Here is a 25,231-nt window from a genome sequence, read left to right as displayed (position 1 = left end):
TTTTGGCCTGAAGAGTTCTAGGAAGCACCTCTGACTTCATCTGAGGGAAGGTTTTGAAACTCTAAAAATAGTAGGAAAGCCTTCATAAATTATAACCTATATAAGAAAGGTAACAGCTGGATTGAGACAGTAATGGAATTTAACAAACAGCACATTTGTTATGCATTGTCATTACTAGTAGTAACGACAACAGAACGACATGACCAAGTCTCCCAGACACTATGGCAGATCAGCAGATTGCAAAAAGGATATTTTTCACTTAGAAAAATAACTGTAGTTACAGCAATCATCATCAAAGCCAAAAAATATTTAAAAATAGGCACTTCTGACTATACTTCTATTGCAATTGATGTCAGATCACCAGATCTAAATGGCAGCTATAGAGTCTAACTATTGATTCATTCCAGTTTTTTTATTTTCCTCCCCTAAATTTCTTTTATACATACACCAATCTCTGTTACAAGTATGTACTCACATAAAAATGGTAATCAGAATTCTGTCAAAGAACATGCACACACACACACCTAACATTCCGTATGCTATTTAAAGCTAGGGCTAGCTCTGACCATTAGTTCTCCTAATCTGGATAATTTGAAATTTCATACATAAGCTTATCTTGAGCTGTGACTTGAGTGGTAATATGTAATAATGCTAATTTGGCACAGAGGCAGCCATTTCCCTCTCAATGTATTATATATTTAACAAAACCAAGAAGAAAGGAAAACCTGTCTGAATTAATAAAAGGTTATACTCAAAAACTTTTCTGAACAGCAACAGCACTAAGAACTTATATGCCACAGAGCAGAAAGACATTATATGAAATGTGGTACTACTGAAGTCAATAATTAAATATTCAATGCCACAGATATTGGGCTTTCTTCTCAGGTTTATTCCAGCTTATATTACAATGTCTGTAAAACATTCCTCCTCTAGCAATTAAAATTGATTACCTGCAGCACTGGTAGTTCAGTCTCATCTTCTGCACCTTCAGAAACTACACTTACAGCGAAAGCTGAAACAAAAAACAGACTTTTTTCACATTACAGGAGATCAATTTCACAACTGATGAAGTTCTGCAGAAAAAAAAAACAAACCAAAATAATCCCACCCCCCATCATTTAGGTAGATTTTTCACATTAAATGATACTGTATTTGTAATAATCCTTGTGAACATGAGAGTCTGTTCTTACAGAATTTATATATTTGCTGCCTGACAGTTCCCACACCATCACTGAAAAAAATCACTCTGATACGAAGCCAATTTTTCTTGGCTTCAAGGCAAATAAATCCCTTAAAATAAAAATATGCTCAGTCCAGTAGCTCACTTGGTAACAGCCTAATGTGCTACCACATGAGAGACCAGCAGTCCACTGTTTTTAGGTTAAAGTTTGGATTACCAAAGCTTCTTTTGGAACCACAGAAACTGACAGTGGCTGACAGAAATTTCTATCAAAAGTAAAGATGACTATCACAGGCTTTGAATGCCATCTTTGAACAACATTTGAACTCATAAATGCATGAGACCCAAATAAATGCGTACAAAAAGAACAGGGACCCTACAGAGATAATCTGCATAGAAGTAGCATTTGCTTAAACTATTTATAGTGACATCACCCTTTGCATACACTTCTGGTCCATTGTGTAAGAAAAAATAATCAGGTTCTAGTGTTACTTTTCTGTTGTTGATGTAGTCAATTTGTCTCAGTCTGCTCATTTGTAAAAGTAGTTCCATTTAACATAAGAAAGCCTGGCTAAGATTCTTTTTAAGAAATCTTTTTCTTAAAAGTACTGAAGAGATGCAAATGAAAGCAAACTGTTACAATTTGGAAGGAATTCAAGACTCTATTCATCATGGTCAAATTGATGGTTTTCTTAAAAACTGGGGCAGAAAACAGATTCAAGTGGATTGTCTCACTACAAACTTAAATTATTTATTGCTTGAAATTTACTTCAGAGTGAATGGTTATCCATTATCATTCCTCTGATGCACTAGAAACCTACAACATAGGATAGTAAGACTGTCCTAGGTCTAGGGTGCCCCATCTCTGAATACCTACATCGTTATGCTCTTCCAGCTGGAGATCAAATTTCATCCAGTGTCCAGGAGCTGAGGTTCACAGGACATCTCAGGTCCTGGTTAATCTGCATCTCAAATCACACGACTAGATCCAGACATTCCCAAATTTTTTTCTAAAACAGCAGACTCATGGTGGCCATAAATCAGAATCACAGAATATTCTGTGTTGGAAGGTTCTCACAACTCTTAAATGAGTGGCCAGTACAGGGACTGAATTAATGTCATAAGCACCAGGTTCTAACCAACAGAGCAAATCTCAAGGTCATTCTCCTCCTTTTTTCCCAATATAACAGTATTTACAGATTCAGACAAGGAATAGTTTCCCCTACACAAACCAGATCCAGACCTTCTTCTTGACACAATCCTACTTACAAGATCAGCACAAAACATCCTTATTCCAGGAAATGTATTAATTATGTAATATTAACCTGAAGAAGTGTCACCTCATAAATTCAGCTTATTCACATGCTTAATTTTTAATATGCACAAGCCTCAGTTTTTAATATGCACCTGAGGAATGACACATAAAACCTAAGACAATTGTGACTGACAAGATATGCTGCCTCTGTCACCACAGTGCATTCAATAACCCATGCCACACTGCTTCTAAGCTTTATAAAATATTAACACACATGATCCTTGAAACAAATCAAACAATAATCAGATAACTTATTTCACACTACATCTTTGAGAGTGCAGAAAAAGCTCTTCAGGGAATTAATTAAACAATTATGATGAGCAAACCTGGGAATTAATTAAACAATTATGATGAGTATACCTACTCATCCTGGAATTACAGAACCACAGATTTGTTGCAGTTGGAAAAGATCCCTAATAGTAATTTAGTTCAACCCCCCCAGAAATGGATCCTCAAGAGCTTGTCCAGTTAGGTTTTGATTATTTCCTAGAACAGACTCCATAAACTCTCTGAGCAGCCTCTTCCAGCATTCATTCATAGATTAAAAAAAAAAAATAAGAAAAAGGAGCGCCAAACAACAAAATAAACAAAAACCAAAGAAAGAAGTAATTATGTTCAAACAGAATTTCCTGTATTTCAGTTTGTGTAAACTGATTTGTGTCCTGTTAAATACCAGAGTCTGGCTCTGTCATCTTTATTGCATTCCATTGGGTCTTTAAATGTTGGAGGTCCTGAACCTTCTTTTCTCCAGGCTAAACAGCCCCAGCTCCTTCAGCCTCTCCTCGTCTGTCAGGGGTTTCAATCTATTAATAATGTTCATGGTCCTTTGCTGGACTCACTCCAGTATGTCCATGTCTCTTTTGTTCTGGAGAGGCCAAACTTGGATACAGCACCCCAGGAGTGACACACCTGAGCAGACAGGTGGGGCCACCTCCCCCACCCTGCTGCCAACAATGTTCCCCCTGCAGCTCAGGGGGCTGCTGGCCATCTTTGCCACAATGGCACACTGCTGGTTCATGATCAGTTTGCTGCATGCCAGGACCCTCAAGTCCTTCTCTGCAAAGCTGTTTCCCACACAACGTGCAATGCTACATGGGGTGCCTCCTTGTCCGGGGGCCTGGCTTTGTACTTCCCTTCACTGAACTCAGTTCCCCAAGTTTCCTGTCTGCCCTCTTTTCCAGCCTGCTCCCTCCAGCTCCCTCTGAACGGCAGCACAACGAGCTGGTGCATCACCTCCTCCTGCACATTCTGTATCCTCTGCAAATTTGCTGATGGTGCACCTCCCATTGCCATTAATGAAAGGCTAAACACTACTGGAGCCACCGTGCCACTCATCAGAGCCCACCAAGTCACAGTTTTCCATCCACTTGGCTGCCCAGAGACATAGCCCATACTTCTATCAGTTTGTTATGACATTATAGGAGAGAGGATTGAACTCAAACTCCTTGCTGAAGTTGAGATGAACAACAATCCACTGCTTTCCCCACATTCACGAAGGCAGTCATGTCATCACAGAAGTCTTTTGGGTTGGCTAAGCATGACTGCCCGTTCATAAGAACATGGTGAGTTTTCCCAGTCACCCTCTTGTCCTTCATATGTTTGTCTTGTCCTTCCTTGTTTGGCAGTGATATTGAGAATTATTTGCTCCACCACCTTCCCAGGGACTGAACTACCACTAGCCAACTTATCTCTGTCCTCCTTGAAGATCAGGGTGATATTCTTCTAGTCTTGAGGAATCTCCCCTAGTCACCATCGCCTTTGAAAGATTATCAAGTCTTGCATTGACACTGTCAATCTCCACCAGTGCTTGTATGTGCCTGCCATCAGGTCCTGTGGAATTCTGTATGTCCAGTTTGTTTAAGTGCTCCCTAAACCAGTCTTCCTCCAGTGAGATTAACTCTTCTATGCTCCAGACTTTCTCATGAGTTTTAGGGCCCTGGGATTTCTGAAGGCGAGTCTTAATAATATTGATCAAGGCAAAGACGGTTCCAAGTTCCTTGCCCTCTTTCATATCCTTCTTTTAACCCTGTCCTCCATTCATAAGAAGGCCTATTATTATTTTTCCTTGTCTCCCTTTTGCTGATACACCTGCAGAAGCCCTTTTTCTTACCTTTCACAAGTTGAATCCCTCACCAAATTCAACACCAGGTGGGCCCTGGCTTTCCCAATGGCATACCTGCACTCTCAGACAGTGTTTCCATGTTACTCTTGGGGTGACCTGACTGTATTTCCATCTCGTGTGCTTCCTTTTTTATGTTTGAGCTTTGCCAGGAGCTCCTGTTTTTGCATGTAGGCCTCCTGCCATCTTTACCTGCCTTCCTGCATGTGAGGATGGATCATTATTGTAGGACATGAGCCTTGAAAATCAATCAGCTCCCCCCCTGTCACACAGTGTAATTTCAACACTCACAAATATAATTTATTCAACAAACCAATACATGCAATGAATGCTAAAGTCTCTCACTATATCATTATTCTTATTCCCTGTGATTTCAGATAGGCAGCTTCTCCTCCTTTTCCAACAATTAAACACATAAAAATTACTTGATATCTTTTACATTAAATATATCAGGAAACTTTCCAGCTAATACATTTTAATAAGACAAGAACTGTTCAGACTATTTTTAAACTACTGGAAAACCATTCACAAAACAGAATAACAGACCCCCGAAGACACCACCAAAAAAGCCTCAAGACTCCTCACCCAACAGTAATGAAGTTTTTCACACACACAGACGATATGAATTTATCTTAGCAACACTCTTCTACCCGATTAACAAATCTGTTATGCACATCTAATTTGATAAAGCAGCCATCAGAAGTCTACTGTGGCCAAAACTGCTCTGGCTAAGCAACCTGATCTCCCAGCATGGAAATAAATATCCTCTTCTAAAGATCTACTGGGAAAAGGGCAGCAGGAAAAGAACACCGCAAATTTAGCTGGCCTACAAAATATCAACAAAAGGACCACAGGGTAGGTAGAAAATACAGTGCCTTGGTGCAAGTGGACAACTACAAGATTAATTCATTCACATGCAATTCACTTCCAAGAGGTCTCTGAAAGAGATGTTCCCAGGAGTGGACAACTGACAGAAAACTTCTAACTCCAGATGCAGCTCACGGCCAGGTCGCTTGTACAAAACAAGCAGAAACTATAAATTCTCTGTGTGAAGGATGCCTTTTTGTTGTGTGCAAGGCATACACACACAAAGAAGGATGACCTATGTCTAGGAGCTATCAGATGCTACTGAAACAAAACAGTAAATTTTCGTGCCCAAACATCATTATTAATTCGGATACCTGCAATGGGTTTCTTTTGGTATAACTCCCTAAAACACGTATCAATGTCTGGAGCTAGAGGTACCTTTGCTAAATCCAGAATTTCCTCTAGTCCTTTTCTGTGTTCTAATACAACATAACCATACCCCAGCTGGACCACCCACTTGCCGCAGATCACAGAGAAAACACATTGCACGAAGAAACTTACTAGATGGTAAAAGTTCAAGCCCTGCAGGTACCACAGTAACCAAAAGACCAGGGTGATTAATTGTACCATTTCTCACAAACAAAGCTACCCAAAGCAGAAAAAAAAGCAGCAAGGCACCATCTTAAATGCAACCTGTAATCTGTATTTGTCGCTTCATTATTTAATGCATTGTGTACTCTGAAGGCTGTTAACACACGTTGTGCATTAACATCATATCATCTGGCACAAGCAGGCAGAAGCAGAACGTGTCAATAGCTAGTCCTCCCCTCCTCCTGCCAAATGGCCAAGAACTGAGGATAAGAAAAGGAAAGACATTTTAGAAAGATTTCAGAGTTCTATATTATCATGAATTTTATCTTTATGTCTTTTGAGAGCATGACTAAAATCCACTGGAAAAGCTAGACAACGTATTTGAATACATTCAAAACCTGGACATGTAATATGAGAATTCTTATTCAATTCAATTCCTTCGATTCCTATTTATTCTTGTCAAGTGTTCTATTATTTCCATGAAAATTTTAGTAAGTAAATAGGCTTGCTTATAACACCAGAAAGTAAAATTCAGTAAATATTTTCATTGTTCAGCAAGCAAACTGCAGAAATATGTGCAGGATAGAAAAATGGATGTAAACACTGCAACATTAGAATACAACAAACTGTATAAATATATACAGTTATATAATATCACATTTTATATGTAGAAGCAATCCCTTCTTTGGTAACACTCTTTCATGCATAAACAACTTCCAAACGTTTACAATTATATGTCCTTGAAGTGAAAAGGATCTTAAAAACTGAGGAATTAACTCTTTGCTTTCAAAGACTAATCTACCTGAGACAGAAAAGCATCACTTCTGTTGTATTCCTCTTTTACGGTCTGATTCAAGGTTGACTGAAAGTCATTCCAACCACCTCACTGAGCTGTGGGTCAGTTTCAATGAGCTACATAAAAGTAACAATTCTGTGACTTAATGTATGGCAAAATTGTGACTTATAATAACCACTTCAAATAATGACAGCCAGTGATTACGTCGTACACAGTAGGAAAAACATTTAAAATATAATTTCTTTATACTTCTAATAATAGTTTAATGAAAGGCCTATTTTTGTTTTGGTTGGGTTCCTTTCCCCTTACAAGTTTTCAAAGAATGTAAGATTCTATGAATTGACATGATACTAGAGAAAATCTGCACCGATGCTGTCAGTCAAAGAGATGGGACCTTCAGTTATGAGACAGCCTGTGAGCACTATAAATTAGTTTTGTGTATTTATATGCAAGCTTTTATAATATTTCTTCACTGTTGCCATCCTATCAGCATCAAAGACTGGTCTGGCCAGATAAGCATGTATTACAGATTCATCAACACAAAATGGGGAGAGAGCAGGGGGAGGAGGAAGAGGAGAGGCTGATGCAAGCAAATTTACAGCAACTGAAGCTTTTCATAAAATAAAAGCAACTACTTATATTTTTTTTACACAAATGGCACATATGGGAAGAAGGCAGCTGAAATCACCACTCTGAACCACTGGGAACATCTAAATGAGTGCTGTGTACACCACTATCTTTATAAAAGACAAGCAAAGAAAAACCATGGAAGAAAAAGCATCATCATGATCCCTTCTGATTGCCTAGAAGTTATTCCATACAAAATCATCTGAATACATTTTCCCATTCTGTGAGCTGCTACTTGCAAGCTGAATTTTATGAAATTACCTAACTACCGACAGACAAGCTGTTTGCTTCTGTGGAAAGCAATCCAAATTATTTCTGTTTTTGAAGAACAAACTTACTATCCAGGCCGTCTCAAAAGCATGGGTTATTTGGGAAAGGATGGACTCTGTAATGTGAACAGATATTAAAAAACCAAAAGAAAATCATGATACTGCAGGAAGCTTCTAGTGAATAAATTCCATGCAAGCATTAATCAAGACCTACTAAACAAGAACATAGATGTTTCCATTTCTGCTTTTTACTTGCATGTATGTAGGTATGCATGCATGTACAATAAATACAGGTATGGGAAAAACTGAATCTGCTATTCTCTGACTGTGATTACAATTTGTTTGTGATTATAAGTGCTGTAGTACCTTACTGGAGCCAAACTACTCATCCCAGAAAGAATGAAATGCAGCTTTAGGAAGAGCTGTAGAGTATTACGACTCCTCCAAAAAAACGAGCTGTATTAGTGAAAGGAAAAATGTTTAGCAAAAGAAAAACCAAAGTATCACAGTTTTACTTTGCTGAAAATGTGATTTATTAGTACCACTTTTCCCCTGCATGATTTTGAGGCACAAGCCATAGCAGTGGAAGAGAATAAAATCCAAAGGCTCGCAACAAACTGACAAGCCTATGCTAATAAAGATGCAAATATTTAGGAATAATGAGAAACAGAATAGATGTAAATATTTACTTCTGTCTTTTGCACTCACGCCAACAGCTCCCAACTCCAGGAGCCTGTAGTAACCAAATAGCTGACATACTACTACTAATCCTGCTTCTTTCATCTTCTCCCGCCTGACTAGACGCACGAAAATAATCTCTAAGACAGAGCAATATATTTTCTTTCCTCTCGGCCGGCATTTTAGGCGGCCGGTTTTGCCTTTCCCCCCGCCCTGAGCAGAACACCCCGCCAGTGCGGCGCTGCCCAGACACGAGCACGAGTGCCCCGCGCCCGGCTCGGTTGCTCCATGAAGCAGTTCCCGATCCCAGGGCCGGTTTCCCGGTGCGGGCTGTCCCTGCCCGCAAGCCCTAGACCCGGTCCCGGCGCTTCCCCCGCAGCCCGGATCGCCAACAAACTTCGGGAACAGGGGCACCTCGGCTCCCCGCCGCCTCCCCGCGCGGGGCGGGACACAGCGGGCAGGAAGCGGCCGCCGGCGGCTCCGGCGCCGCTCCGAGCTCTCCGTGCCCTCCTCCCTGTCATCACCTCCTCGGAGGGGCCGAGCGTCCCGGGTCTCCTCCCTTCACCTCGCCATGGCGTCCCGGCCCGGCCCCCGCCACTCACCCCGGGCGCGGAGCGGCGGGAGAAGGAAGACGAGGTGGGCGCAGGCAGCGAAGAGGAGCCAGCGGCTGCAGCCGAGCTCCCGAGACATCTCGGCGCGGGGAGGAGGCGAGGGGCACCGTGCGCCCGGCTGCCCGCCTCTGCCGCAGGAGCGCGGACGAGCGGCCTCCGGCTGCCGGCGGTGCCGCGGTCGCCGCCTGCCCGCCCCACTCCTCCTCCTCCTCCTCCTCCTCCTCCTCCTCCTCCTCCTCCTCCTCCTGCTCCTCCTGCTCCTCCTGCCTCCCCTTTCCCTCCTCCCGGCAGGACCGGCCGCCACCGCCGGCAGCGAGGGGAGGCGCTCGGCGGGCGCGGCGCCCTCTGGCGGCAGCAGCGGGAGAGGCAGCGCCCTGCGGCCCCGCGCTCCCGGGGCGCTGGTCACGGGAACGGGGAGTGAGTGAGGGGGTGAGTGAGCATCCTGCCCGAAATAACCCCGGTAAGCACCGCTCTCCTTGGCCATTAGCTCTTCTTACCCCTCCTTTGGAACGAGCTGCCAGCGAGGCGGTGGAGTCACAGACTTTGGAGGTGCTTAAGGAAAGACTGGATGTGGCGCTCGGTGCCCTGGTGTGGTTGGCATGGTGGTGTAGAGTCGTGGGTTGGACTCGATGATCTCAGAGGTCTTTTCCAACCTGATTGTTGGAAATATTGTTACCCAGCACTCCAACAGGAACCTCATGCGCCAAACCAAGGGACCTAATTCATCTCTAAAACAACCCTCACAAACCCTCACCCAAGAGAGCACATGGCACCTTCAGGCAGCCTTTCCTAAACTGCCTGTGTGACCAGGAGTAGGGACACGGAGTACAGGCATGTGACCTGGAGCACAGCCTTGGCACTGGAGCCTCCACAGCTAAAATGACTCACTCTATTTAGCCAAAGAAATGCGGACCTGGAGCTGCACAAAACTGGTTTTAGGGGTAACACAAAGGACAAAGTAGATTCTAACATGCATGTATACCACGACACAGACAATAAATTTGGATATAACACAGCCACAGAGCAATGAAGAAAGATCAAGAAGGTGAAGCCTTGTTAGCAAACAAAAAATGACCCCACATGAATCCTGGCACAAGGAAGAGGAAACCATCCGCAGGAATGGCAGATTTGTCCTAGTGAAGCACTCTACATGTTAACAACAATAAGTCCCCCCATGCACCCCAGAATTAAACTGCTGTCCTCCACACCCACAGAAGCCACACAAAGGCAAGCAGTGATAAGACTGAAACTCAGCAGTGTGTAGAAAATTTTCAGTGCAATGCTATTCTTTCTTTCTTCTGTAACAATTAGATATGTATTAATAATTATTAGAATTTCATATTTCAACTACAGTAGCAAGAAACAAAAAATTATTGGCATATAGCATATTAGATATGCTTCCTCTTTGCCCTTAAATGTGATTTTGAGTGTGACACCTGGTGGGCCTATGTAACAATTCCTTTCATGCTGGCTACATATAAACATGAATTCTAGACAGGTCTACTTCTACACCTTTTCCCAATCAAATACTTTTCACACAAACCCCTCCTAGCAACCCAACCATTCAGTATGTGCTGACCTCACTGGAGAAAAATGGTGCAGAGTCCAAGTCAGCCATAAACTATTCTTAATCCAGTAAGGCCAAACAGCATGGGACCCATCTTGGGTCTTTCCTCAAAACACTGCAACCTTTAGATCTATGGTATTCTTTTCCAGACAGGTCAAGTGGTTACAATGGGGTACCTTGAATATGCTTGAGAAGTGACTGTGGAGATGAATGGAAACCTTCTCACAGTGGTAAACACTCATTCCCATTGTAAGCTCAGGCACGCGCATTTATGTCACAGTAACTTTGTAGTAGACCTCACACTTTCCTTTAAAACTACCTCAATAGAAATATATTAGCCAGACTTCTTTCGAGTACTCAACCTGCTTTATGTATTTTCTAAACACACACAGCCTGATATCACTAGAGAAGGGAAAATGAGGCACGAGTGTGAACAACAGCTTGTTGCTGACATTCCAATTCACTAAATAAGTTACTGGCCTCAATAATAATAATTCTGATGACAACTAAATAGAAACTTAGATACTACTTCTCTGTCTGATTTTATGTGCATGCACATCATTGCCAAGAAAGAAAAAAAAAGAGAGAGAAGTATAAAATTATCCTCCATTTCTAGAACTATAACAATATAAGATGTATGAAACCTTTTGCTTAACAGGTATATCTGCATTTGCTTGGTCTTCCTTATAAGTTTCAGCAGGGTTTCCCACCCTTTCTCCCTTATCTCTGTTTTGTGCTTGTTTCTTTAAGAATCACATCACAAGGATCATGCCCAAAACATCTGGGATAAACATAAGACTTTTCACTTTCAAAATGGTGAAGATATACCCATGTTTCCCCACACAGCAAGTCTGTAAGGAGAAAAAAACAAAAAAACAACCTTTTGCTGAGAGGTAACAAGTGTTTTGGCTTGTCACAAATATAAGAAAAACTCCATTGTAACAACCCCCAAGAAGTATGGAACTCTACCATGAAACATGTTATTTTCCAACTGTTCAGAAGAATAGCACTTCAGTGTTTTAAATCTTATAGTTAGGAGGAAGTAGGAAATAAAGCTTTTTCGTGAATTCTACTCTACTTACATGCTCAGATTGTGTTTGTTTATTATGCTAACTGTCCCGCTGAGAATTTCCATCTCAGGAAGGTTGAAAATAATGAACTTTCTGTTAGGGAGCACAGATGTTTAGAACACCGCCATGCCTCCTTTCTTTATAGTATAACATATATTTTAGATTCCTAAATAACACAAATGTAGCACTGTTGCTGTCCCGCCTCTGAGATTAGAAGGGGGAGGGCTGCAAATACAAATAAATGCTGCCATATATATGCATACATATACATACATACATACATACATACATATATACATATTATATATATATATCTATATATCTATATGTAAAATAATGCATGTAAAATGCAAAGACTGGCATATGGTTCAAAGGTAGCTTGCTCTTCATGCAGGCACTGCAGCAGTGCCTCTGGATACCCTGGTGGCTCTGCCATCTCTTTCTATAGAAGGACTATAATACAGGGAAACAGAGAAATTATGAACTAGACACAACAGCAATTACTGAGTTAGAGAACTTGACTGCAACTACTTTGTTCTTTTAGCCATTTGAGAAAAGTTTCATCCAGGAATGACAGACTTTCCGTAGTTTCTTTCAATAGGTGGGGCAGAAAGGTCTCTCTGTCAGAGACAGTCCTGCAAACCACATTAATGAAGTTCTGTTCCAGCTCTTCCTCAGGCTTCTGCAATTGGACCTCTCTGTCCTACTCAGGAAGGACTCCCTTAAGGAGGGGCATAGCTTTAAGTGATGACTAATCTCGTGGAAATGAACAAAACCAACCCAAATGGGTTCAGAATCACACAATTACTTTCTAAATTACAATGTGCATTTGGGAACAGAGTTTCCTAGCTTTCAGCTACTCAAGGTGGTTATTCAATGCCAGTTCCATCCAGTCCATTACTATATACCCAAAAATACTGATACCCTGGGAACACACCTACATTTGTCAAACACTAGGCAGTGGGGCTTGAGTGGGTGTGCTTTGATACCCTGCAGCACTCAGATCTGAACTACAAGTATTTGGCCAACCCTTTGGACCACTCTAAACTGCTCTCCCTGGGAGAAACCTGCAGTAGCAGGGAAAGCCCCCCACACTCTAAACATGACTCAGTCACTTGGACTGGGACTTGCCCCGTTTTGCTCAGGAGAATTGATAATGTTGCAGTATTGGCATGTGCATGTTGTAAACCTGACAAGGAAATCACTGAGGGAACTCGGCACTCCAGTCAACCCCTGTGCCAACCCACAGTGTTGTCTGAGTTTAGTTTCTCTTCTTCCTGGGTTAACCTGGAAAGTGCTTGATCTTAATTAAAATTTGAGAACATTCGAGCCAAGTCGTGCAGCCTTCAATCAAAGCTTTATAGAGAGCTGGTGTGTAGATGTAGCAAAAAGTCCTGGGAAAAGAGTTCAACCAAGCAATTTTTTCATGATAGAGACCGCTGTTATTAGATCACCCAGTCTTTGGAAAGGACTTGGAAATACATTGGGTGTGAGGCAATCAGTCACAGATTCTTATAAGATTGTAAGGATGGATCAAAGACAATTCCCTTCCTATGGGGCAGTAATGAGTGCTAAACTGCCAGTCAGCTCCTCTGTCTTATGGCAGAGAAACAGTGAAAATAGCATCTGCAGCATATCTTCTGGTGCTCATTTATGATTGTCCAAGAGGCACAATATATACACTTAGGGGAAGGGGCAGGACACAGGAATGTCAACATCTTTGAACTTTTACAGACCAAGGTACAGATAAGAAACAGAAGATCTGTCAAGCTGTAGAATTTAACACAGGTCCCCAGAGTTCAGGTGATGAGATAATGAGATGCTCCTATCTACTGTACTGCACACAGTCAAGGAGAAAATTCTATAGGCAGATGTAGAGGACTGAAGCTTTTCAGTCTTGATTAAAAGCCAAGGGCGTGTTGTCCATTCCCTTGGTCAAATGAACATTTTACCTAAAGAACCGTCAGACTTGCTTCTCTCTCCTGTTTGGTTTCCTGCTGCTTCCATCTGACACCAAACTGCCTCTACCAAGCACATCTGAGCTTTTTCTATTTTCCCTGCTGAAATGTAAAATTTTAAAAATATGAAACATTTGTCTTGAACTACCTGATTCTGTCTTTTAATAAATTAGTGAAAATATTACCTTGTAAACTGAAAGTCAAAATATAGATAAGCAATAAGGGATTTAACTGAGCAAAATAATGGATGAACAAAATGCTTCCATAAGTTTTAAAGAGCTTAGTGGCTACATAAACTACTTTCTCCTGCTTCTAATTCTTACAAGAAAAAGTGGTGCAAAGAATCACCCAATTTTCTCAACTGTGTGCTAAGTCATAGTGGCAGGGGAAAAGAATGAGACAAACTGTTCAAGAAACACTGAAGTGGGTGGTTAAATAATGTCCTATGAATTTGTCTTTAACATTTCTGCTGGTTTGATGAGCTGTAAATATCATGATCACTCAAGCATTGATGAACCTGCATCAGCTCCTGGGATTAGTCCCTCAAGACATCCCGTGCCTCACAAATAACTTCTATATATTCTGTTTTTCCTCATTACAGCTGCCCTGTAAACCATGACAGTTCAGAAACCAACTCAAAAGTTGTTATGACATCCCAATTTGGGAGGCAAAAAAACAAAAAAATTATCCCTGAGAGTGGAAGAGATAAGCAGTCACAGTAATGTCACAGGGATCTTCAGTCAGCATGGAACATCTTAATGAGTCTCCAAAAAAATCCATCCTATAATATGGTGACACAAAGACTTTGGGGTCTGTCTGTTTTACAGCTTTTAATGCCAGTAATCTCAAGAAGCAAAGGGGCTGTGTACTTAGATGTGAACACTCTAAAGAGTGGCAGCTGCATAACAGCTAGTTTCTTCAGCCGAAGTGGTTTTCTTTTGAACCAGCTCAGGTGTGCACAGTAATCATGCCATTGAATAAGCAGAGCTGGAGAATTGTGCCACTTCAGAAATAGCTTGGAGCTAGGTGTTGGACCTAGCTCAGATGACCTCAAAACTTCTTTCCCATCTTAATTATTCTCTTATTCTGAGATGATAGGGAGAAGAATGGAAAAAGACATGACATCTCCCTGACATATACCTGCAGAAAAGTCAGTCAATTTTGGATATGTGAACTCACTCTCACTACCAACAACAGAAGTTGGTATTTGCTGCCTGTTGAGGCCTCCCACTTAGGCAAAACAGCATTTTAAAGTCATTATATCTGTCATTATTAAAGGTAAAATTATTCAGTTCTTAGCTTGCCAACCATCCTTGCTTATGAATAAGTTGCACAACCATCCCTCAGTATGAACATAGCCACATGAAATACCTTCTGTGCAATAAAAAATAGGTTTAACTGTCTGAAAAGGACTTCTGCATACTGATTGTCTTCACTGAAAGGTGGACATCTGCCTTGTCCTTTTCAGTGACATAAGGAGAAACAAGGGCTGGCATAGTTAACCTGATGAGCAGTTTATTGATCAAAACTGACCGTAGGAACCAGAGCACTCCTCACTCAGAAGTTTTCAGTTATGGAGTGGCCCTTAGGAGCCATTACAACCTGGTATCACTTCAGAGTAACTGAACTCATTGCAGCCTATATTAGCCTATTAGCCTCAAAGCAGTTTTAGATTATGTCCACCCACAATTGCTCCCTTAAGACTCTTTCATTCTGCTTTTATATGGGAAGTCAAACAGAACTGGACTAAAAAAAAAAAAAAAAAACAACAACACAGAAAGCCACATCTGGTATAGAACCATTCAAGCACAATAACATCAAGTCCACATGACACAGGGAAACTACAAAAGTCAAAAGGAGTTTGAGAGTTCGATGGCAACATCAGCTAGGAAAACATTTCTCTAGCCCTCAAAATACACTGTCCAAATCAAAACCACTTAGTTAAGAGTTGGAAAAACCGCTTTGTGACCAAGCAGTATGGCAGACTGGGCATAACCAGTACCAAGCAGTACCAAGTTTTTACACAGCTCTATGGAAAACACAACCAATCCTAAGAAAATGACCATGACATACATAGTAAACCTCAATAACAAGCTTTGTGAAGACAGCATGGAAAAGAAAACAACTAGTTTGTTGAATTTTACCTAAAAAGATGTAAAAACTTGGTGTACTGGGTCTGGCCAGGGTGGAGTTAATTTCCTTCATAGGAGCCCATATGGTGCTATCCTTCCCCCTCAAGTTGAGCAGGATGCTTGTGAGAGGACCCAAACTTGCCAAACTTCCATATTATATAAGGTTATTCTACCTAATAGAAGCTGGGTTAGAAGAAGGGGAGGGTGTGTGTGGCCTTCAAGGTGGCTGATGTCTGGAGCTTGGCTAGACACTGCACTAAGGGGTGGTGAATTATTGCCTTGGCATCACTTGGGTCTTTCCCTCTTTTTTCCTTCATTTAGTAAAGTGTCTTATCTCAGCCCACAGCTTTTGCTCTCCTTTTACAGGCTGTCATGCTGGGGGAGGAGGAAGAGTGAGGAAGCAGCTCTGGGGGTGCTCAGCTGTTGGCCAGCCTCAACCCACAACTGCTGGTAACAATATCTTCTAAATCTATGACATTCTGGTCTTTTCATTGCTTTTATTTGGCAGTGAATTTACTGTAACACATTGTGGTCTGAATAGTAATTTTGAAAGACAAAACATTGTTTCCAACAGATTTATCTCCTGCAGAATGTACAATGTTAAAACCATGGGGTGGGATTGAACAGGATTTATGAAGAAGTTCTTTCATATCTGCTCACAGCAGCACCCAAGCTGCTTCTCAAATCATGGAGACACCAGAAATCAAAAGTGTTGTTCAGTTGTGCAAGGGATTTGCTCCCAGTTCCTGGGACACTGAGCTTCAAATCTTGTTGGAGCCAAAGGGTACTTCCTTGTTTTAATTTTAGAACATTATTTCTCAGCATATCCTTGATGGGCTTAGAGAAAGTCCTTACATAATTTGTCAGTACTTGAGAAGTAGTTGCATGTTTCTTTTCAGTTTCTGGTCCTGCTAAAAGGAATAAAAAAGTAGAATGCTTCCAGTGTTGGATCACTGATCCTCAACCATTCTCATAGTGTGTGCTTGAAGATTCTGTCTCACTTTTCAGCTCTGAAACTCAGTTATCTGTTACTTCAAATTTATTTGTGAGGCTCTAAGAGAAGAATGAAAGGTCTTGAACTTAAAGAACTTCACTGTGATGAGTTCTAGAGGAATATAAATGTATAGAGCTAGTCAAATTATGCACTACAAACAGATAATCCAATAAATGCATTTTAATGATCTGCTCTTTAATTCTGAAGTTGGCTCAGATTCTAGGGCACAACTCCTTAAAAGGTTTAACAGTGAAAACTGACAAGTAGCAGGTTCAGAAGTTGTTTGTAGCAGATACTACTGATACATTATTTGTTTTTGTTTTTGAAAATGCAACTGGTTGGCAACAGTTTCAAAGAATAAGAAATACTTTTATGCAGACGTATATTTATGCTGAACTTCTATCTTTATGGTGACCACCAACATATATAGAAGCAGGATTCTGTTTTTTAATTTTTTTTTTAATCACTATTCTTCCAGGTTTCATACCTTCTCACAAATTAGTTAGTACTGACACTGATCTACATAACTCTGGCTGTGCTCTTCTATGTGACTCTCTGAAATAATGTCAACGTTTAATTCTGCATTTTCCCCTCAAATACAGCCAAAAAGTAAAAATTAATGGAAAAACTGCATTTTTTTTTTTTACTGGCTCATTTCTTCCAGAGTAGTCACTGCTGTGTAACTGGTCAGAAAAATTTCAAAATGGATGGATTAATTAGTCTGAAGAGAAAACACTATTAGTTATCTACTGAGTACTTTGTACAATAAATTTGATGAACCCTGGGAAAAAAAAAAAAAAAAAACATACCAATGTAAGGAAAAGTGTATTTGTTGCATGTTTTTATACTAGTCTCCGCATTTGGAGCAAAGTTTTTGTACTTGCCAGGAAGGAGATCAAGGTTCAATTAAAAAGACCTAAATACAACTTAAAAGTAAACCTAGAGGAACTTTGACCTTAACAAGCACTTTTTGGTATCTGATATATCAGCCCTGTTACAGACTCAAATTAGCTCTGAATTTAAAAATTGTTTTTAACTGAATTTTATTAAAGACAATAAAACACACAGGTGCTATTCCTGCTTTTTACATTAGTGTACAGCTTCATCACTGGCTGGCTGGTGCACATGCACATGAAAGCAGTTTGGCTGTACTGAATGTCTTTCCATATCAGCACTTGAAATCAGAACACCACTTCCCTAAACACAGCAACATCAGTTCTTGGTTAAAAAATCCATTACTATTTAAAGCAAGATGATCACTTAAAATCAAACTAAAAAAAGAAGGAAAAAAAAAGAGAGAAGGCAACTTGTTCTGCGTTCTGACTTGCCTTATATAGTTACACTAAAAGAAAAAAGGAGTAGAGCCAACACTGCGAAGGCTTACATGAGGCAATGGTGCCACCCAATGTCCAGAAGTTATACATAAACTTGTTTTTCTTTATTGATCCAAGAACAAAAAAAAAAAACCCTTAAACTCAACAAACTGCATGTAATGTTATTAGCAATCATAACTGTATGAAAAGGCTTGGCTCAAGCATAAGATTAGCAGGGGTGGTAAATTTCAAAGCAGGCAAATATATTTTTTTAGTTTCAGCTTGAATTCTCTGTAAAATTAATAGTAGCATAGCCCAGGTAAATCCATTCAAGCTGTCAAAACACTTCAACCAACATTTTCCCAAGGTCCTCATTATTTCAGTTTCTCACTTTTTTAGCCCTTTCAGCTGGGGCCTCTCACAAGGGATCAGTCTTCAGCATATTTCAAGCAGTGCAGAAACTTCACTATTACACTACTAAAATGAAAATTCTTGCATAATAATCCAGTTTTGATAAAGGGATGAATCTAGCCTGTGTTCAAAGGACAGTAACTTTTTAGATAGGCACCTGTAAATATAAATAAAGAGTTTATAATATTGGAAAACTTCAGCAGGAAATCATTAATGACAATTACTGTTGGAATTTTGTCCTCATCCCTCTATGTAAAGAACATTATGTGACTGCTTCTGAAATTAAAAAAATGCTCTAATGAGCATATACCTCCTTCTTGTGTAATTCTAAGTCTATAAATATTTATTTATACCACTTTGCAGACCATGTGTTCTTCAGCATAAAGCATTCTGTCAGCTCTTTGAGCTATCTTCGACTCTTCCAAATCATCTACAAATGTAAATAAAAAACTATGCATGGCAAGTCATGCATATTTACCAAAGCTTTCACATCACAAAAAGTATTATTGTGTTAAGATCTATTTCCCCATATTGGAATGTTCTGATATTTTTTCAAATATTATTTCTTTCTTTGCACTTGCTAGTTCATTATGCAAGTATGGGTTTCTGCTGCCTTACTTTCACCATATTTCATAACCAAGTCTTATGTTCCTGTGACAAATAAACAAGTTCCCTTCAGAGGCCTTTACTTTTCAGAATGCATGTAATATTTCTTTGTCAAGCATATTGTTTTTTTTTCCTTAAAAAAATATTTCTGTAGTGTTAAATGCACCACCTTTGAGACATGCCTTGAAAAGGAAGCAATTTCATCTATCAATCACTCACTCAGCCTGTTGATTTTTAACTCTCAGTATTTAATCTTCCATCCAATAGATTTTAATAGGTTTCATATGAAAACAGTGTGAAGTTTTCAACACTCAGAATACATTTTATTAACATGTTTGTGTTGCAGCTAGTTTAAGATAGACACATATTTATAATAGTTAATAAATACTAAGTATAGCCATTGAGATACTATACACACTCAAAGGAAAATTTTATAGTCCTCAATTTATGACAATTATTGACTTTATGAGAATGAAAATGGAGAAATTACCTACCTTCATTTCTTTCTAGAAAAAAAAAGTGTTTGATTTCAGTATGTATAGACATGGTGCAATGCACACACACTTTAAAAAGATGCTTTATTACTTGATCTTTCTAAGCATGTTAACTGCAAACTGTTGTGTATATATATTTATGTACTTAGTTAACTTTTCATGCTGCCGAGGCCTAACCACTTGTCAGTAGATTTTCTGAAAGTTACTGGAAAAGCAAAAGAAATTAATTTCTTAGTGTCTGGACAGAAGATCCTGATATTATATTGGGCTTTATTGTTTTGTCTCTTTTTTTTCATTATTTTAATAAATCAAAATCTGAACAGTCTTTGAAGTGCTTTGGATACTTTCTCATGAAAAATGGCTTGGATAACTGTCAGGAATTCATAGCAAGTACATGTCATACTAATAATGTAAGTGATATTTTTAAAACATTCTACCAATGTTGAAAGCACAAGAATCTGCATAATCCGTGCACATCTAATTAGCACTGAGTCATATAAATGATACATAATTATTTGGCAGCATATTGCTAGATGGTTTGCTATCAGATCAAGCAGTAAAAGCTTAGCTTATTTATCTCCATTCCCCTCATCCCTTATTTTCATTTTCAACCCTTTTCATTTCCCTACTTATAAATAACATTCAGTTCCTTTCATTTCATATACAAAAACCAGTCAAAACCCTGCTGATGTTTTTTAAATCCAGACTATCTAAAGAGGCTTTGCAATCTTTCTGCAGTACATTTATCTTATTAATTGCACTTAGGCATCGGAGAGTTTATACAATCTAGTTCCATATTTACTTTAAAAATATCCAACTCTCCCCTTCTTCCAATTAGTGATGACCAGCTGGTCACCTTTATTAATGTTGTTTTCAACCAAAATCATATTGTCTGATTTTCTTGTTTAAAACACATCTAGAGTGTCTAAGCAACAGGAGAAAAGTTTATGAGGGAATTATAAACATATAATCACTCAAATTTGAGTATTTGAGATTCATGAACACTCCAGGTTTAGTACTATTTGAATATGCCCAATCTCCACAATTTTGGATCTTAAGGTACTTATGGTATACTGGCCTTGCTGTGTTAAGTTTATTAAATACAAAGTAAATAAAATGTAAATGTTCTTTTTTCCCCTACAGTCTTAACTTTTCCAGTGGGACAATCCAGTTGTTTAAGTGAAAGGATGAAGACAACTGTACATCCAAGGAGATAAAACTAAGAATTTCACAATAAATTTGGCACTGTAACTTTTAACTTACTTTCTCTCCTTTGTGTTAGTTTCAGTTTTCATCTATGCTTTTCTAAACATGAATAATGCTCAATCTGCATCAGACAGTGACTGTAGTTTCCCAACCATTAAAGCAAACATTCACACCTACAAGTTTTGATGAATTCATGTTAACCTCAAAAATAAAGTCTGCTCCATTTTAACTCATATTTTATAAGAACACAGATCTATTAATAGGCAGGAAAATGAAAAAAAAAAAGTTGCAGGAAAAGGACATCCTTGTATTCAGATTAAGAAGGTTTTTTTGGGTTAAGAGTCTTATTCAAAGTCTGAGGAAGATAAAGCCATCACCCTGTTGGTTACTCTGGGATTTGAATCCGTGCTATGCTGTGTGTACAAGTGCTGATACATGGCCAGAGCTGCAAAGAGCCTCATTAGAATTTGCCAAGTGCTGAGGCTTTTATCAGGAAGCATGCAAAAATCTATCAAGTTAAGTTTATCTGCCTCACCCAAGAGCCTCTGCCTTTTGTACAAAGTGGATATGCCCCACAGTGGGGATGTTCTGAACAGCCCAACTCAGATTTCAAACATTCAGAAAGCAGTGCCCATTGATTGCTATGCTTCAGGCTACTTATACTACCACATTGGTGACATATCCTCTTCAATTTTCCTCTCTTTCTCCAGGATAAGAATGTGAATGGAGCTATTAGCAAAGATAATACTGTAGAAATTATCATTAACACTTCCTATACAGAAGAGACCCCAAAAAATTTAAGTGAAAACACAAGCATGATGTGTTTGTCTCACATAGTCGGATAGATTTTGGCAGCTCATATTATTTTCCTTGTCACAATCCTCTTTTTCACTTGATTTACAAAATGTTTATATACATGAAAATAAATGTCACACAGTCGTAACACAGTGGTATGAAAATCAGTGTAAAGCAAGAGCTGAAGTACAGGATTGTACTGCAAGGATGAGACTACTGGAGCTGTCTAGTGAACTAATTCATATTTCCAGAGAACCACAGTTTGATAGGAATGCCAGTCCTTCTTTGGAATAAGCAATGACCTGAAATGCTCTTTACCCTTTTAAAACTCAGCTGGGAACCCAAGAACAAATGAACCCTAATCTCATTAGGTTGCACTAAAGACCTCAAATGATGAGAGACAGAAACAGTGCAGAAGCTTAGATTGACCAGCATGTTCTATCCTAAGAGCCAACTGCTCACATTTACAGAACGGCAGCTGCAGTAGAGCTGGCACAGGCAACTTCCAAACAGATTAAAACAATGGCATGGGCTGGAACGCTTCTCAAGCCCCAAATGGAAAGTGAGAACATATATAAAGTCCCCAGATAAATGACAGAGACCTATCTACTTGGAATGCAATGTTTAGGTGCTGCCTGCACCTAAACCGGGATGGTTTTTCCTGTTTTCTGTTTCATTTAAAATATGAAGATTATGTGCAAAGAATGCTGCCTCTATTGTCCCAGCAGAGCTCCTGTAGGTCTCTGTTTGGGCCTCTGGCAACACAGCAGAAATTTCAAGTACTCAACTGATTCCTACGTTATTTTCTGCGACTCTTGGCCTTCCACAGGAACATTAACCCAATCCTCTAGTTGACTGAGGTCATGTTTTATAATGGTAACATTCCCTGTATAGACACTAATGTCATTCTATCTCCGCTCCCCATGGCAGTTTACCAACATTAGGACTGGTTTAACAGATGAGATAACTCCTGTTCCCATGTTAAATTCAGTTTCTGAACACCCTTATTAATGCTCTGGTAGAGGCCACAGTATCAAATATGAAAACAATTTTTAAAGGCCTGATCAGCTACCATTTTAAAGCATTGCTTGGACTGAAGAGGGTCAGATTTCTCTTTTCTCCAGGTCAGAATATGAGCATGTTTACAGAAGCCCTTTACTGTCACAGTAAGAGCACTTACAGACCTGAACTCCCTGCCCTGTGGGTACTGAGGGGTGAAGAAAAATCCAGCAGAGATACCTTTTTGTCACCAAACTCTTTCTCCATTTATCATAAGTTAAACACTAAAATAGAGAGAATATTTGGGTAAACTGAGCAACACTCATCCTAAATGTGCAAATGAAAAACATGGCTCAGGCATTATTATATTCTGGTAAGAAGCTACAATAGTTGGTGCATTGCAAAACCACAGAGGTTAAAATAGAGGACCCGTGTGTAAGAACCAAGTACCCCACCAAACAATGAGAAAGCAGGAATAGCAGAACTCTCCACTTCCCTTCCCACCAGCAGTAATATCACAGACTACATAACCAAGCAGAACATTAACAGAATTTTCACATCAGGCCAGCATTACTGTCCACACAGACACCCAGTATAGGCTGGTGTGGCACCCAAAAAGAGGGGCAGCACATTGGTTAGCCTCAGTTCTGGAACCCACAAGCTTTCCAACACTAACAAACACCAGCAGAGGCCATGGTGTTTCCCCACCCACCCCTACAAGAAGATTGACTGTCCATATGTAACCCTTACTGTCTCTAGAAGGAAGAGACACACAATCTCCACATTGCTGGAAGAAAGAACCAAGACTTCCCAGGATCTTGTCCTAAACTTTTAAAATAAAGTTTATCATCTCATTCCTACAGCCCTCGGGTTAATCATGGTTTGAAGGATTCCAATCCTGCTGGCTTTATCCAGAGCATCAGTCTAGACAGACAGATGCAAGTGTTCTCACTGCCAAGCCTCACCAGCGTGTTAACCTCAGCCAGCCAATGTCATATCATTTCTTGATGCCTCTTTGATCTTGTATTTCTTGCTCTTATCAGTGATGAAAAACAGAGGGTTCTTATTCACATCTGAATGTTCAAACTTGTCCCTTCACAAAGCACTTCCAGGTGGCAGCAGGCTGTGCCCACAGCCACAGGGTTTCCAGCCTACAGATTTGATGGCAGCAAGCCTATCTTTTCAGAATGGCCCTCACCACGATGTCAGCTGCCCCAAGCCTGGATGTAGGAACCATCCCTAGCAAGCACCTTACCAATATTACCTCCTTCAGCAGTTCTTATCTCCCTGTACTCCTACTCAACTCCATTTACAGTTCCATAGTGGGAACGCACAGCAAGTCACTACCAATATGCTTCTGCTCTAAGCGGAGTAAAAATAAACTTTATTCCTATACTGGGATTCCAGTTCATTGAAGCCATAACTCAACCACTGCACTGCACCATCAGAGACGGTGCCAGCAGAGTAACTTCCAAATTCACTGCTGATCTTTTCCTCCCTTTAGAGAGCAGCTGCAAAGCTGGGCAAACAGTCAAGCTTTCTTTTTTTTTTTCTTTTTTTTTTCTTTTTTTTTTCTATTCAAGGATAAACACTTTATAACAAAAGAGAAAAAGATGAAAGGATCTTTGGCATTTATTTTTATCATCTATAGCAACACTTAAACCACCAGGTATGCTGCATGTCCATAATTTGTTTAGGACTTCCTAAACAGCCACTGAAAATGCCAGGTACCCCACTTCTTGTCAGATAGGGTGACAGCTGACGTATAGGTGAACTGATAAATGAAAAGATTGGCTTTTCCTCTTCAAGTTGTACAGAACTATTATCCAGGATGCAAGGACTTTGGATGCTCACGAAGGCTGCTTAAGTACTTTAAGCATTTCTGTATCAGGATATTTAAGCAGCTAAATACTTAGATGAAGTCTGTCTCCTCATTCAAAACTGGAAATACAGTATCATGAATATTTACCATGTCAAGTAAGGACACAAAACCTCATCAACTCACACACACACATCTATCAGGCCAACCTATCAGCTCATTCTGAAGTTAAAAGCTGTATCCTTAGCTAGTCATGCTGGTCTCATGAATTTTTCAGCCCTATGTCTGCTCTGAAACAGGCAAGCACTATTCCAGGAGACCAAATCCTCCCCATACACACTCAGGAGGGGTCAAAATCCAGCAGAGCTGAACGTTACTGAAGTCTGAAGCAAAGTTTTTTCAGAAATTGCTGACCCACAGTACCTAGGAAGAGTGGGTAGGCATGGAAATACCTTGCCTCTTCCATGCAGGAACACTCAGGATACTGGATGTTATCAGCTATCCCTGCCCTTTGTAACATCCAGGACCTGAAAGGCAGCACCTGACATGCAGAGAGGACATAGTCTTAAGCTGTGCCAGGGGAATGTGAGGCTGGACATGAGGAGGAATTTCTTCTCAGAAAGAGTGATTAGCCATTGGAATGGGCTGCCCAGGGAGGTACTCGTGGTGGAATCACTGCCCCTGGAGGTGTTTAAGGAAAGACTGGATGTAGTACTCAGTGCCATGTTTTGGTGGTCATGGTCCAGTCACAGGTCAGAGTCGATGGTCTCAGAGGTCTTTTCCAACCTAACTGGTGGATTTTGCTGACAACCAAAATCAGGACCTGTGTACCCACCATATCTCCATACGGAATGCAGAGGGTTACGGCTTCTTC

General features: G+C 40.1%; 1 protein-coding gene across 1 annotated transcript in view; it reads right to left on the bottom strand.

Moving 5' to 3' along the window:
- Positions 1-9,072, bottom strand: part of B3GLCT (beta 3-glucosyltransferase) — a 43,752-nt gene extending 34,680 nt beyond the window's left edge. Inside the window, exons 1-2 of the mRNA XM_062514696.1 lie at positions 8,985-9,072; positions 951-1,012 (exon numbers count right to left, since the gene is read on the bottom strand). Of these exons, the coding sequence (XP_062370680.1) occupies positions 951-1,012; positions 8,985-9,072 (150 nt within the window). The remainder of the gene's footprint in view (positions 1-950; positions 1,013-8,984) is intronic.
- Between the last annotated feature and the right edge of the window lie 16,159 nt (positions 9,073-25,231).

This window comes from Cinclus cinclus, chromosome 2, assembly GCF_963662255.1.
Source record: "Cinclus cinclus chromosome 2, bCinCin1.1, whole genome shotgun sequence".
NCBI classification, from domain to species: Eukaryota; Metazoa; Chordata; class Aves; order Passeriformes; family Cinclidae; genus Cinclus; species Cinclus cinclus.
The sequence above is the reverse complement of the archived record's forward strand: the minus strand, read 5'-3'. Positions and strand labels throughout refer to the sequence as shown.